The 17,306-nt window shown below is 33.2% G+C and overlaps 1 protein-coding gene across 2 annotated transcripts in view; it reads right to left on the bottom strand.

Moving 5' to 3' along the window:
- Positions 1-17,306, bottom strand: part of LOC106717924 (serine/arginine repetitive matrix protein 1) — a 74,671-nt gene that overhangs the window by 44,521 nt on the left and 12,844 nt on the right. The window contains exons 2-5 of one of the 2 annotated variants that reach the window (XM_014511891.2): positions 13,747-13,848; positions 1,335-1,371; positions 939-1,108; positions 155-254 (exon numbers count right to left, since the gene is read on the bottom strand). In XM_014511891.2, coding sequence (XP_014367377.2) covers positions 155-254; positions 939-1,108; positions 1,335-1,371; positions 13,747-13,827 — 388 coding nt within the window. In that variant the 5' untranslated portion in view covers positions 13,828-13,848. Of the gene's footprint in view, positions 1-154; positions 255-938; positions 1,109-1,334; positions 1,372-1,453; positions 1,887-13,746; positions 13,849-17,306 lie in introns of those variants that run through there. The other variant, XM_045680799.1, reaches the window with a different exon arrangement.

Raw genomic sequence — 17,306 nt, 5'->3', positions numbered from 1 at the left:
TAACAATAAATAATAATTTTTTATAGTCTATATGATAATGTAAAATATATAGATGTCTGCTTTTCAGCTGTAATGGCAATTTTGAGATGGACCGCGGTATTACGTTATTTTCTTGATCTGACATGAGTGTAAAAGACTGTTTATATTCACATACCATCTTGCGGTAACTCGGTGGCTCCCTCTGCCGCTTCGATCTGTACACCGCCGTTGGTTTTCGTTTCTTTTTCGCCATTTTGATCATCGGGTACTCGATGCTAAAAGATTGATATAATTTAATGTTATTTACTTTGAATATTAATACATAGATAACTTATGATTGCTTCTTTTAATATATTAAACCAAAGAATATAGGATACAATTGAAGTTGTGAAGTGAATTTAATATTGCAATGTATGAATGGAGGAAGTTTGTTCTAATGAGCTAATATTTGTACAACATTCAAATTTTGAGCCGCCGTTAATAAATTAAATCATTTCTGTAATGTAAGTTTGAACTGAAAACAATGCCGTCTAAGTATCAATATAATGTACGTGGTCTCGTATGAAGCGACTCATAAACGATTCCATCTCTCACGGCCGAAAACTGATTTTAAGCATGAAGAGTTCGTGAGTAGAGCGCTATACACAGATGACACTAATGCGGTAAAAACAACCTTTTTGTTCACTCGCTGTTTCACACGGTTTGTGCACATTCTTATAGCAGATATATCTATATGATTTTATCGGTCAAAAACTAAAAAGTACCGCTAACCATAAGTACTCGTATCAATTAAGTTACAGACTTTAAACTTATTGTGAAATCCCATTTTATTTCACAGTTGCATTAAAACACGAGATTAATGACTTCATGATTTTAAACAAGTATTACGAAATTGAAAATACACCAAAAAATAACGTAAATGAGACAGTAGGTATCGCGATTGTAACTAACCAACGTACCTCGGTCTGTTGAAAGTTGGTAGTATGTGTATCCTCATTGACGGAAGTAGATATCTTTGGTCCCGAGTCGAGCAATATGCGACCGTCCTCCAGCACCAGTTCGCGCTTCACCCGCGTCGCAATCTGCCGCGTCGTCGTCACCTCGCTTGTCTTGCGCGTCACCCATTCTTCTGCAATGTAACGTAAAAAAGGTGTAAGTCAAGAATAAACTATAGCCGATCCAGTCAGAGCTTTAAATTAAGTTAGTCACAATTCTAAAAGACAATTTACTCTGGCCATTAGTCCCTGTGATTTTAATAATGTAATAATTTTCAATCAACAGGTCTTTATTCGTCTATTTGCAGTTTGACTAACAATGCTAACATCTAGATAATATATTTCAACTATTCTACCCACCTTCTTTTGTTGTAGCAATTACATCTCCAGGTTCAGCCTGTAATGAAAACAAATAAAAATATTTTAATAACCAAAGTAGTTTTCGTAGCTCGACTAGGTTTAACAGCGCCATCTCTTACCGAGTAGCTTAAGTTAGAATCGTAGGTCTCTCGATCGGGTGACTTTGACGTGTAATGCATGAGTACACGTGGTCGCCGCTTGATGGCGCCATGATCGCTTAATGTAAAAACTGTTACCATCAAAAATCATTCAACGTCTATGTTGTTGAATAAAATAATAATTCATTTAAACACTAAGTTCACATTAGAGTTCAGTATTCTATTAAATTACACTAAGATTTCTACGGATTTTGTAAAGACTAGTTTCTGCACCACGTATTTTAGCACTGTTTAGCACCTTCGCAATCATTATTTACACAGTTTGGTAAACTAAAACATGAGAATTACCAAATTTACATTAGCACAACGTAACACTCAAAAATTATTGCAAAAACATAAAAATCGCGCGTCTTTAGTTCATGTCAGAAATTGACTGAAGAAAACCAAGGCTTAGCTGCAAACATAAAATTAATGAACCGGTGGATTAACATTTTCTTTTGGCGCACGAGCACCGAACGTACTGTATGTAACGCAATGAGTATTCCGCCTGGACGCCGCGGCTTCCGTTGTGCGCACACGTTTGGCGCGTTTAAATATTAGGTCCTTACATATGAAATTGGCGTTTTTCATATTGGCCACTTTAATCACGAATTTCTCCTCTTTGGTAAGGAATTCCAAATTAAAATTTGTACAGCTATAGACTCATGTATTTGTGGTTCGATGACCGTCATTCATTTGTTTTTTTTCTTCTGTTTTTTTCTGTTTGCGTCACTCATTTTACAAAATGGAAAACTTAAAATATCGCATTATTTACGAGTACGAGTTCCGCCGTGGCACTAGTGCTGCGGAAACGACTCGAAGGGTGAATGATGTGTATGGCGGTCGTGTTGCAAAAGAAAACACAGTTCGTTTTTGGTTCCAACGTTTTCGTTCTGGAAATTTCGATCTGCAGAACAAGCCCCGTGGACGGCCTGAGACTCAAGTTGATAATGAAGAGTTGAAGGCTATTGTGGAAGCGGATCCATCGCAAACCACGTCCGAGTTAGCTGCAGGCTGCGATGTTAGTGATAAAACTGTTTTAATTCACTTGAAGCAAATTGGGAAGATTAAAAAGCTTGAAAGGTGGGTACCTCACGAATTGACTGAAGCAAACCGGCAAACGCGCGTCGACTGTTGCGTTACATTACTAAACCGGCACAATAATGAAGGTATTTTAAACCGAATCATTACCTGTGATGAAAAATGGGTTCTTTACGATAATCGGAAGCGCTCAGCGCAATGGTTGGATCCTGGCCAGCCAGCCAAATCCTGCCCCAAGCGAAAATTAACCCCAAAAAAGTTACTTGTAAGCGTTTGGTGGACTAGTGCCGCTATTGTTCATTACAGTTTTCTCAAATCTGGCCAGACTATTACGGCTGATGTCTATTGTCAGTAATTGCAAACCATGATGGAAAAGCTAGCGGCTAAACAACCTAGGCTGGTCAATCGCTCCACGCCACTGCTGCTTCACGACAACGCTAGACCACACACTGCGCAACAGACGGCTACTAAATTAGAAGAGCTTCAATTGGAAAGTCTAAGACATCCTCCGTACTCCCCGGACCTTGCTCCAACAGATTACCATTTTTTTCGAAATTTGGATAACTTCTTGCAAGGGAAAAAATTCAACTCCGATGGGGCAGTCCAAATCGCCTTCAAAGATTTTATTGATTCCCGTCCGACTGGTTTTTTTAGTAAAGGGATCAATGAACTACCTATGAGATGGCAAAAGTGCATAGAAAATAATGGTTCATACTTTGATTAATTAAATATATTATATTAAAAAATATTCGACTTTTTGTTCCTCCCATACAAAACGCCAATTTCATATGTAAGGACCTAATATATACCTATTATAAAAACACAATAATTAATCACATTACAACTTCAAAATACAATTCCAACTTAAAAGTAAATCAACAAATATGTTAATGCAAACAACCTAAGAGGATACAAAATTAAACTATAAAATTAGAATCATAGATGGCCAATTTCAGACCCTTCCTTTATTACATCTATACTCGTATATACACATTATATATACACATTAAGCAGTACACTATACACTAATAAATAATATAATACTAGTCTACTATGATTCAATATGTAACTAATATGATTGTTGATTTTACATTTTTTTGTGTGGCACAAAAAGTTATTTCTTTCTTTATTTACTTCTTTCTATCTTTCTTTCTTTCTTACTTTCTTTCTTTCTTGCTTTCTTCTTTCTTTCTAATAAATTTTCTTGAAACAAATTACAACAATTAAATTAATAGATTAGTACTGAGTTTTTTTTTACTTGCCACAGATAATAAAATACTATACTCGTATCTACCTATATGTTGATGCAATAAAATATTTGTTTTAAAAACAATGCCTAGTTTTAGTCCTCTTTTTCTTCCCCCCCTTTTCTTATTAGGAAAGCATGTGAAGTGGAAGTGAATTTGGTGGAAGAGGGGACGCGTAGGAAGGGGAAATATAATCTTTCTGTGGGTCCCCTTCTTCGTTTATTAGAGGTAGGCAACGCATCTGCATTTGCAGATGTCTATGGGCAACGGTCGCCGCGTTATTTCGGCGAATTCAGGTGCCCGTTTCCTCGTTTGCCACTTTTTGATATAAAAAATGCATCGCAAATGTATTTAACAAGTTGAATGTCTTTATTAGTATTATTGTTAATGACCTTCTTAAGTTTATTGACCTTTTTTATAAATGTTTTTATCACTCGCAGTACATTACTTCGTCAATACTTTGACTTACTTTGTATAAATCCTTGTAAAAAAAAACTAGCAAGTTTAACGTTAAACAGTGACGTCATTCCGATGCATGTGTGATTCGTATTGAATTCACGGAAGTATTACAACGTGCAATTTATCACAGTCCACGTGGCGGAGTGACACGGCCGCGCCCTTGTACAGTGGGCAGCGCAGCGCGACGTGCGAGGCCGGACCATTGTCGATGCACCCGCCGCTAAATGCATTCGCTCATTGTATTCCCCGAATCGGGTCACGGCTTTAACTCCCGCTCCACTGAAGAATTGCTATCAGCCATAATCGCAAGTCCATTGTTTCTTTTTTTTAACATATTACTTGTGGCCGGTAGATTGCGCTACACCGCAAAAAATAGTAATAACATCAATGTCGTAGGAGATACTCATATGCACCAATCTGTATGTACGGATTTAGCACATTGTATTCAGAGCACCTTTTTAACGTTTTAAGACCGTATAAAAGTTATTTTTATGTATGTAAATTTCATTGTGAAGGCCTAAACAAAAGATGGAATGAATTTTGACGAGTGAGGTAATTCGATTCGGCTTTTTCCCCGGAGTGTTAAAGGATTATATCGGCGCAAAATACACATAATCATAGTGGACGTTAAAGATTAAAATCTAATTTAGTAAAAAACGTATTCAAATCTCCATCGCGATATAACTCTTTTCATATTGCTAAATCATCTTTTCAATGTTTTTGAGTATATTCTAAAACAAGATATTATAATATACACATAACATCAATTTATTTGGTTCAAATTAAAAAAAAATACAATTTCAATACTTTGCATTAAAATTTAGCCAATAGATGGCGCTATTTCATTGACATTAAAGCCTCGGTCAGGATTTTTAAAATTAAGATTTTTTAAGAGGTTATTATTTTATCATGTGTTTAGGTAGACATAAAAGTTGTCCCTAACCATAAATATAAAATATAACAATATATATGAGAAAAGTTCATGCTTCACTTTACTATCATGATAACGCCAAACAATAAAGATTCAGGAATTAATGTTATCGCTAGGCAATTTAAATAATTTTCTATCGTAAGCTTTCTAAGAGGTCGAGTTCATCAAATAGGTGCTTAAAAGTTCCTTGAGGCTAATACAATAGGGTTGCCCCCACTTAGCACTTTGTAAAAGAACACACGGTTTTATTCATCTACGTCCACCACTTCTTATGACAACAGCTGAATTAGAGAGCTGATTAAATTTTGAAGGAGACGGAATGAAATAAATGATCACTCATAATTTTATAATCTTTAAGCAGAATAAATATTTTACAATAAATAAATAAATAAAAAATGTACTAATACAAGAAACAGGAAGTATAAATGCAAAAGCATTATCGAGTAACCCCTGACAGCAAGGCGGCGACGGGCTGGTTCGTGAAACGAGTCCAAAACGTCAGCCCCAATACAGACTGATGATTGCCAAAATAGACACATAGGGTTGGCACGCATGATAGATAATATATTTGCGATAGCCTTTACCCCGGATAGTCAAGAAATAATGAAAAACAAAAAAACATTAATTCATTCGATGAATTTTATACTCCTCAGTCCGTTAAACGTTAAAGTTTTTTTGCGAGCATAAATTATGTAAATAGCCATGTACGTATTTTCGTAGCATATGTCCGTTTCATTGTTTGTTCCGTTGATTATAGATTAGTGTAAGTTAAAGTCCCGTTGTTTGCTTTTTTATTATTGTTTGTTTTTTAACTTTAATAACTGTTATGACACCCCTTGGTTTATATAAAGGAGCAGAACACCAGTAATCTACACACCTTGGTTGTTTTAAAGGTCAAAACTTGTATCTCAATTATAAACAACGTATACTGTACCCCGTAACCTCTTATTCAACTTATGGTACAACTGAACTTACAAAATATTTTTAAACGTTTTTTTTAACATCGAGAAAAGAAAAAAAAACTATTATAACTGTAGGGCTCCCACTGTCTTCTAATATATAGAATGCTAACTAACAATTTGAAAATTACATCATACATCCATCCATTTAAACATTCGCATTCATAATATTAGTAAGAAGTAAGATAAGTGTGGAAATAATATTAGTTTATAATCTTAGGATTCCATTATTTTAGTCTGAACTTAGTAATGGATATTTCGTGATCATAAGTTAAGTTAAGTTAAGGTACCTTTATTATTAATCATTAATATAGTAGACACTAAAGTTAACCTATATTTTTTTGTCTTGAATATAATGATTAAATACATGTAAGCGATGTTTGATTGCAAATTGAAGCAGATGTTCATTTCTCAGTTTAAAACAGCTTGCGTAATTTACAATCCAGTCTTGATTTACTAGCTAATGATTTATCTAAGATAATTTAATATAATGAATGATGAGTATTCGAGCGATGTATTAGTTCTACAGAACAAGTACAAGTAAGTTGTAAATCGTTATATTTTCGATCATGGAATGTAATACAAGTAATTTACCTACACAATGTAATTTTACAGTGGGTTTTCACTGTTGTAACATATGTATAAAACATGTCATTCTCTTTGGGAAAATTGAGAGTAATAAAATTTTCGTAAAAGTTATATTGGGCAGTGTAAATTCACGGTTAGACAACAAACAGATTAACGTGATACATTTCTCTTTACATGTGAAAGTGAGAGTAAGTTCGAGTTTGAATATCGAAATATGGCCCATCGACCACCTGACCGAAGCACAAGGCCGAACGTGCGAGATAGTACCACCACAGATAATATAATATTACTCGTAGTACAACAAATAGACCGTTCAACACAAAACACGCAGGCGCTTTATTGTTATAATACTAGCAACGAAACAATTGAATCGTGAGCGATCTATCATTTTAGCGTTCACAAATACATAAATAAAGATTATTATTGATAATGAAACAAGTACAAGTGAACTAATATTGTAACAAATATACCTACTTGTACCTATACAAGGACGAATTATAATAATTTAATCTGAAATTATGAATGGTTACGAATTAACATACAATTATTAAAAAAGTAAGGATTCGAGTATAAATCTTGGAATATAACAACATTTTACTTAACAACCTTCGTTGTAAAAGTTATTTCGAAGTTTAATTAGAACTTCGTTTACTTGTCAGTACGAGTAATGTGAGCATTTACTAATTACTTGAGCAATGAAATATTATCAATCAACACTCAGTAATATTCCACCGTGAGGTCTTTAATGTCTTATATTCAGTCGTGCAAATAAATCAAATACTAATAAATGATCAACACATTTAAAATTATGTCCACGTGAGTCACGCTTTATTAATATGAAATGTTTAAGTTAATTCGAACGCAATGCGATATTTTTCTTCGTATTACTTGTTAAATTTAAATTTATAATATGTAGTCGATCTTAGATAAGTTAGATTTCAAGGGACCGCAGTAAGTTCTCGCTTATAGAGGTAACTCTGTTAGCCGAGTTTCTCGCTAATGGAAGACCGGACAATGACTCTCGCTTATGGAGGTTTTTCGACGGGTTCGACTGTATTTATAGTTTTAATAATTCGTGGATGGACTGCGTGAAAGTTGGCATTATTAAGTAGGGTCCAAGAACGACGTGGGGTCTTCAAGAGTAAAGTAAATTTACAAAGCTAGAGTCTACCATCTTTAGACCACATCATCACTTCATCAGGTAGGATCGTGGTCAAGCGCCTAGCTTCATCATCATCATCAGCAACCTGCCCTTATCCCTATTGTGGGTCGGCATCCCTATTGTATGTACTACTCCTTCATACATCTCTATCAGCCGTCATATCTGAATTTACCCCCTTCTTACGCATATCCTCTTTCACACAATCCATCCATACTTTCTTTGGTGTTCCTCTTCCTTTATAGCCATAAACGTTCAATCTCATTACTTTTTTGTTTATATGATTATCATCCCTGCGCATAACATGTCCAAACCACGCTAACATTCTGCTCCTTAATTTCTCGATAACTGTCGCTACTTTCAAACTTTCTCTGATATACACATTCTTAACTTTATCTTCTCTTGTCACACCACATATCTTAGCATACGCATCTCAGCTACATGCAATCTTCTTTCATCCGAAACCCTGGTGGCTCAACATTCAGATCCGTACAATTCGACAGGTCTTACAATTGACTTGAGATCTGTCCCTTTAGCTTAGGTGGGTTTGCGCTAGCTTATTCAATATAAAAAGGAGTAATTTAACTCATTAATTAAAAAAGTAACAAAAACATAATGTTCTCTATCACGCGTGTGTGTGTGGACAGTGTATCAGGGTGTAGAGTAAGTTAATTTTAATGATAATGTAGAAATAAGATAATATGTTCAGCTGAAAGTCATTTTTGTTCGATGAAAGCCCTGATCTAAACTCCTATTTGTTTTAGAAAAACATGTTATAAAACTCGCAAAAAGTTATTATGCATTATGAGCAGAAAACTAGATACCATATTTACATAGTCGAATAGATTGCATATATGTCTACTCAGGCGCTAATGAGAGCGTAATTAAAACTCACGCGATTGAACTGGTATGTTTTCACAACTTGCATAGTTATCCCGCAAACGTTCAATTAAATTACGTTTGAAATTACGAAGCTATGCTCATAACTAATTGAAATTAATTCGGTTACCCAATTAGTTGGAACTAATTTACATAGGCTATCGTACTACAAGTTATGTATACAGTTTTGTCTGCGGTACCAGAAGCGACATTTTAATAACATAAAAAGTTATTTTTTATATTCAATACTGCTTTTATTTTAAGCTTCATTCTATTCGGGTTTTAAGAAATCTTTAATAACTTTAAGTAAAAATATGTGACAGTAAATCAACGAGTAAATATTTTCCAGAGTGAAATTGAGTTAAAAATGATAAAACGCAAACTAAAACTGTAACATGATCACGCGAACAAGTGAAAATGTATGTAATTAATTGATTAATAAATCGTTTATCAGCGAAGCGTGAGTCGACTTGCTTCATATATGTAATCAGATAATCGAGAAAACCGCATAACTTAGCTTAGCTCTAGACGAGACTATATCGCAAAATAACTTACTCGATGTAACTTAAACTGGGTCAGAAAATTATGTCAACGAGGTATTTATGATAAAACAAAGGAAGATTTGTGTTACTGCATTATATTGGACACATTTTGTGGGTTTTTCATTCATAAATAAATCTTACTTATAACTGTGTATAAAGCAATCAAAGCACCACATTTTCTTAGTACATTTCGTGGTAAATGTATGAACAGATACTTTTGAAAGAATTTGTTATACCCTACTATTTCTGAACATCGTAAGAAGATTTTTACTTCACTTAACATTCCTAACAAAGTTAAATAACATAAGTATACCTCGGAATAAACTCGCGATAGTTTTAAACACATTTTCTCTGATATCCGAAACAAATACACGTTCATTGATTGATCATATAATTTCAAATAATAAGCTCCATATAAATTTCAATATAAGGTAGCCATCTTGTTTGGGTGGCGATTCAATGAGGTCTGAGCGACGTCATGGGCACAATGCACTTCGTATATTGTATGCCTAAGTAGATTGCAGTTACGTGACCATTATTAAGACCGCTTTGTTCAACGTAACCAATAATCGTACAATAAATTATAATTAATTATTCTAAACACGCTCTTTTGTGATTACTCATAATTTGTATCGATCCATGGTTTTCCTGTCTACAATATTTTAACAAGACACTTTTTTATTTCAGACAAGCAGAACGTTTACATGATACGTGATACGTCAGGATATCTTATAACTTTATATTGATTTCACAATATGTTGCTATCCGGGACTTATTATAGATTAAAGCTTTAAAAGGAAAAAATAGATATTAAATTAAGTTAACTCTATCCAATTTAAACAGACTTTACAACAAAATTCATTTGCCTTAATTTAAGATTACTGTGCATTTCAACTACCGAAACACATATGAAAACGTAGTTGCTGTTTGAAAATTCTATTTGAAAAAAAAAATAGGCAACAATATGTTTTAAAACAATTGAAGTTCGTAAAATTTCACGGTTAAAGGAACCAAATATATTTAACTAGCTTTTACCCGCGACTCCGTCCGCGCAGAATAAAAATAAAAAAAGAAAACGGGGTAAAAATTATCCTATGTCCTATTCCTGGTTCGAAGCTACCTGCCCACCAATTTTCAGTCAAACCGATTCGGCCGTTCTTGAGTTATAAATGGTGTAACTAACACAACTTTCTTTTATATATATAGATTAATGAGTAGATTAGAATGAAAATCGATAAAATTATCCAATAACGCTTTAAAATGAAACAGTGGCAATAAACAGTTTCACCTGTCAGCAAATGAGTCACCGTATATCTTTAATGCGAGGTGATTGACTCAAAATGCACTCACAAGAAACTTGTCAAAACATAAACCAGTATCGAATGACATTGACTGACAGACGTCATTTTGATAGCAATCAAATGTAAGCTATCTGCTTGTCGGATAAGTAACAAAATTATTAATGACATTGATGAATTCGCAATCTTTGACAGTTATTTTTGGTTGTATACCAGGATATGGTAGTCACTTCGTTATTTTAGAGATAAGAAGTGGGTGGTTGCCTTTGAAATTGAAACTAAAGCCTTTCGTACACAAGGCTACGTAAATTTTCACAACCCGGCGATTTTAGTCTTTAAGCGACTTCGCAATACAATATCATAAAGGTTCGTACAAAGGCACGCGTCGCCGACATTTTGTTGTATAGTCGTTTTCTTGCTACCTCTTTACAAAGTAAATCTATGCATTTGCTATTCTTTTACTGCTACTACCGATACTCTCTACGCAAGTTTACAATGTTAGTTTCGAAGAATTAAGTTTACTTGTGTACGAAGGGCCTTACTCTGTCATTAAGGGCACCTTCTTATAGATAGTTACCATTCTAAGCTGGTACTAAACCAACTGAATAAAATTAAAAAAAGTGTTAAAAAAATGTGTGAACGTAATACATTCTATAGTGTTACAACGCTACAGCACTATAAATCTGTTGCAATTTTATGTGCAATGTTGATTACTTAGTTACCTTGCAGGTCACATCATTCTTGATTCGATCACAGACTGAACATTGCCCTATAAGAGACCTTGAATCTTATTATGGTGTACGTTTCAATGTAATAAAATAATCCCACAAATCTACGTTTAAGAAAACATAATGTTAGCTTGTTATTTCTATTTTACAATAACGAGATAGAGGTGTTACAACATTTACAATAGTATATACGTATTATCAATAGAGAATCACGTGGCACAAACACGTTGTTATAAAACTGTGCGTTTCCACTGCCCAAACATGCTAGTATAATATTGTCTTTTTAATTGAACAAGGTTTCCGATATACAAATTTAACACAGAGACTCATCATAAAATACCATAGACCAAATTAAGAAAATGTCACCGATCGTCAACGTGGTTATACAAAATTAAGGCACAGATGTATGAACTTTACCTTTTTCTAAATGTTCACCTGTAAAATATATTTTGTTATCATCGTACGAGTAGCATATCGAGAGTACATCGACTTTAAAGTACGTTGTAAGCAAATGCGGTTAACAAGTATCACATAAAAAACGTATTAAGCATTGCTTGTGTGAGATAATTCATGCGGGCAATACGTTGCGTAATCGTTTGTACTCAGTGACAATTTAAGAATAGCCCGCTCACCTTGCGCGGGTCCGTGGGAGCGCCTTTTTGAGTAAATTCCACGCTACCACGACTACCGCATTTCTATTAGGACGAATTAACGTATTATTTTTCGACAATTATTTTAACACTGTTATAATAAATTAAATTAAATGCAATTTCTAATTTCAGAGTTTTTTAGGTGCCCCGTTTTTTACTTAACGAATAAATAGCTCTATACCCAAAAACAAAAACTAAAAATGATAAAGTGAACATGCAGTTACAAAAACAAAATTGAGAAAAATTACACACTACGCTCCGATCAATAAACATCGAAATTTAATTTATTACGTCTTAGTGTTAGCAGCGCTATACGATATTTGCCAACTTTTCTATTATCGAAAATAATTGATTTCTTTGTCATCAAATAATTTGTGAAACGCAAGACGTATTGCTACATCTAAATAACATTAGAAATGCTAATTTTCTATTAGAAACGTGTTGGAATTTCCAATTAATATTTTTGAAAATAAAAATGTTATTTTATCGTATAACTTTAAAAATATGCTCTGTTAGCACGCAAAAATCGTTGTATTTTTTATATTTTTTAAATATAAAAATTGAACTATAATATAACACTTGCCATTTACGGTATATAACATAATGTATAGTTTATTTCATTTGATTTTAATTATCATAAATGTTTATTATTGAAATCATATTGAAAAAACAAAACATTCTGTTATATAATGTGTAAAAATTATGTCGCTATAAAAGTGTTGCATTTTCCCATATAGTCCAACCAATATTTCTCGTGCCAAACACATACAAACTGACTACAGCTGCAACGATATACGGATCAGGTGCGCAAAATCATTCAATGTGATACATTATTTACAAAATGCAACTCATTGTGTTACATAAGTCGTTTAACTCGAGTCAATAAAGAAATAAAGAAAACTAGTAAACAAGCAAAAGCCAAGGTTGGGACCCACATTCAAAGACTGAGCACGCTAACGATCTTTGCTTAGATTATATTAAATCACTATAAAATACGAGTAAATAAATAATGTGTAAAGAGGACATAAATCTATGAAAACAATCGAATTGGCACTGCACACATCACTAATTACTTGAAGACTTCACATTTAACACCATCACAAGAAAACACCGTTATAAAATAAAAATTACGATAATTTAAAATTCGTTAATTGTTAACAAACCACGCGAGAAGAGGCCGCGCGTCAGATGCTGGGAACTGCACTAAACTAAACTACGGAGCTATTGTATGCAGGTGTATTGTACTCGTATACGTCCGTTTGCCTTATAATGGACATTTTCCATTCACACAACTTGATACAGTCGCTAAGTCGATACGTGATAATGCGATGAAACGTCGCACGTAAAAACTTAAGCCAACGTAAAATGTTGTAATCGTGTCATATGATGTTTAGGACAGACTTATGTTTGTGGTTGTTGGTATATAAATTAAGTAAAATAAGGTTACAATATAATTAAGTAAATGAACAAAATGTCATGTTTATTACTTTAATAAACATAATTAAAAACCCATTATCCCAATTAAGGTCTATTTAGATAATTGAATAAAACCGGTCGTGTCCCATTGTGTTATCGCAAATTAGATTTTAATTTACTTTTGTATTATTGATTATTGGTATTTTATATGCCCGGACTGATTTTTCTTGAACGATAACTGTAGTCAAAATATCGGAGGTGACTGATATGATGTACAAGACTATAACTTGAATATTATATTTATATGGAGTTTAGCAGAGATCTATGGGTTTTGGATCCGATTTCCACTGTATTGCAGATTATCCTTGTAATACTTACTGTAGCCAATGCATCCTCGTAAGTCTTTGGGTCAGTGGGCGAAGCTGAAGCGACGTCACGCAAAACAGCCGTGCTCGGCATGTCAAAACATTACTGGACACCCTGAAAAATATAAAATATTTTTTTTTTTTTATTTTTTAATTTGTGAGTAAAATGTAGCCAGTGGCAGTAGCGGTTGTTACGTGGAATATAAACGAAATTGTAGTAAAATGATTCAAATGATGACGTGCGAGCATCGATTGCTCAGGGGTTAAGCACCGGACTTGCAATCTGCAGGTCCTGGGTCGGAATCCCGCCATGTACCAATGTATTTTTCGATTTACATATATACATTTATCCCACTTTCTTACGCTGAAGGAAAACATCGTAATGAACACCTACACATATCTGAGAAGAAATTCAAAGACATGTGTGAAGTCAACCAACCCGCACTGTGCCACCATGGTTAACTATGGCCTAGTCATCCCTAACTCAGTGTAGGCTCCGAGTCCCACGGTGGAGACGTAAAGTGAGGTAACGATGATGATGACGTGTATATTATGATGATGTCACATGTGCAAATTTTAAAGTAATTAAATTATTTATTTATTATGTATTTGACTGTGACCTTGTCTCTAGCGTCTGTGTAAATATTAACTTTTCGACGTCACCGTAAGAATAAATTAAAATAGGTAGTAAGTAGCCTGGTTCGAAGATGTTTGGAGGAAAAGTCCAAAGGACAAATTTTAAATTGTTATAAAAAAAATTTAAAAAACATCAAACTGTTACAATTTGATGATGTTTAAAAACATTTTCTTATCTTTCGCCGTGTCACGATGTGATTTTGTTTCTAATCTTAGTAGACTTTGTTAATCTAATGTTTAAAAAAACCACTGTGAAAATAACTTAGAGAGGAGTAAGGAGTTGCTAGTAACGTTATTGAAGTAATTTTGTTTTGTATTTTGATGCAAATTTTTATTAATAAAGACTTTACGTATGTATTATAAAAATAACTGCGGCTTCGTCGGCGTGGAATTCAAAAAATTCTAGTAATAAATTAATAAATATAACCTTGTTACTTAGTGATAATGTAGCTTTTTAATCACAAAACAATTTTTATCATATACGTTACTTACAAAATACAAATCATTAATCTTTAGAAATATAATACAATTAGTACAGATAGATTAAACTGATTGTTTTGAAATCCCTTTTGATGATTTATGTGATTCAAGAATTCGTTCTAGATTTTAAATTAATTAATGTCCTTGATTTACAATTAAATGTACAGGTAAACGTAATAATCGTGCAATTTATAGCAAAGCTAGTTGCATTACTGCACGAATATATGATAAATATTCTATTAAACCTATTCTTCCGACGTTCGAAACCTAAATAATATTGTAAACATGTAAGCAGACAATGCCTTATGGACCGTAAACACGCCAAGGCTAAAGTATTATTATCGGAAGTAACATACAACATATTACATTGTCTTATTGTTTATATGTAACTGATAGATCGTAAACTTCGTCTGTATGTAATCTGACTAAACATGTTATAAACTTGAACGTAACAATAAAATCACGTAAAATCAAAAACTCAATAAACTACTTAATTGTAAAATGTAATATAATAAAAACTAACCTGCAAAAAATACCTTTCATTCGTGCCAAATACAAGCATAATATGAGTTTACAATTTAATGATTTCACTTTGTCAGTTTAGAAACTGTCGACGAATAACGCGTGAATTCCTTACAATTCGTTTAATTGGCAATTAGCCGACAGTTGAAAATATGTGACTAGAAAATTTGTAAGCTGGCGAAATTCACAATTGGTCGGTGACATGTCTACAGGGTAAGGAATTGCTATTGACGTACCTGTTTACTTAAGGCACATATCCATTCCTCTTTTTCTATTTTTACGTCCGTCGTAAAAGATTTGCCCCGAGCGCGCTATTGTATTGACATCGTGGCCCTATTTGAATTTTATTATTTAAAAACAATGTTTTCGCAACAGATATTATACAATTTTAAATGATTGTTGAGTTTTATATCAATAACATGAGAGGTATATAAAGCGGAAGTTTTTCTAAATTGTACACATTAAAATATTAATCATTCGTTAAAAGTAATATAACCTTTGTGCTTCTTTCATTTTCCTCTGGATTTATAATTATAAGACTTTAAACAAAAAAAACAAGTATCTGTAATAAACCTCACACAATATAATATGATACATTGGTAATTTTTTTAATAGTTTATAAGAAAAGTGGCCGCTATACATTATTCAAAAGCTCGAAACCAATCATGTAGAATCGGTTATTTTTAAGAATGACGAACTATAAATCTTTTATTCACATAAAGATAATCCATACTTAGCACATCGTTGAGAAACAATAAACTATAATTGGTAACATGTTAATTTGGTTATCTGCCCAATATATTTTCCTAACGCGTGGCTGTCGACACATCGGGTCATCGCCCACTGATCCTGCTTCCAAAGATGGTTCCCGCGCTTTCACTCCTGTGCCCTCAATAACACAATTAATGCCCTTTTATAGAACCTACGGAATACAATCTTGTGTATTGTAACTAAAATGTGCAAAAAAAGTTTAGATTCCATTGTGAAATTTAAAATTTTTTGCAGTCTTATTTGAAATTAAAACCGCGTTATTTTGCAACAATTTACTTTGTTTGTGAAATATTGTTTATTAAAATGCAGTGAAAAAGAGGCAACTTGTTGCAATATAAATAAATATATTAAGACAAAAAAGTTCATCTATGAAACTTGTGTGAAAATAATGTTTAGATTTCATACTAGGCGTTATGAAAGTAGACACATTTTTGTTAAAAGGAATGGCTTGTATTTGATAAATACGACTGTGTAAAAAGATTAAACAGCACGTGTCATAAAGTCTAATGGCAGTAGTCCTAGAAACATTAAAACAGTTTCAAACGAGTTTGTAAGACTGTCTTCATAACTCAAATATCTCATGATTCCCTTATGGCGGTTTGCGAAATGCACAAGACAGAAGTTGCACTTAATGAGTATAATAAATTTAATGCCCAACAGCACAAGAAATATTCTCTACGTAATTACATAATGTAACTAAAATAGATAATGTTAAGCAACAATAAAATTACATCAGATTACAAAGTACTGTTGAATATGTAATTAAAAAACAAAGCACGATCAAGTAAGTAGTAATGTAAAACAAAATCGAGTAAAGTAGATCCTGGTTCAAGGAAAGAAAGAATAAAGTCAATTAACTGTTACGAATATATCTTCAGTTTCATTTTACTTAATTTAGATACAATAAAGTTTGAATAGATCATTTACTTGTTATGTATTTCATTACATTAAAAAGCCTAACAATTGTGAGTCATAATTAAACTTCCTTGCCTTACATAGACTTGCATAGACCGACAAACTTATCTGACTTGTCCCTACCGATGTCATGATTTAAATGATGATAGCTCACAAGCGCCCCACTGACAGTGTCATAAAAATGCTACAAAATCCTTGTTGACTGTGGCTTTACTTTATTGTAATTTTTTCTATGTGTCATTTTCTATC

Source organism: Papilio machaon, chromosome 13 (assembly GCF_912999745.1).
Source record: "Papilio machaon chromosome 13, ilPapMach1.1, whole genome shotgun sequence".
Lineage (NCBI taxonomy): Eukaryota > Metazoa > Arthropoda > Insecta > Lepidoptera > Papilionidae > Papilio > Papilio machaon.
This window is presented reverse-complemented; position numbering and strand designations above follow the sequence as displayed.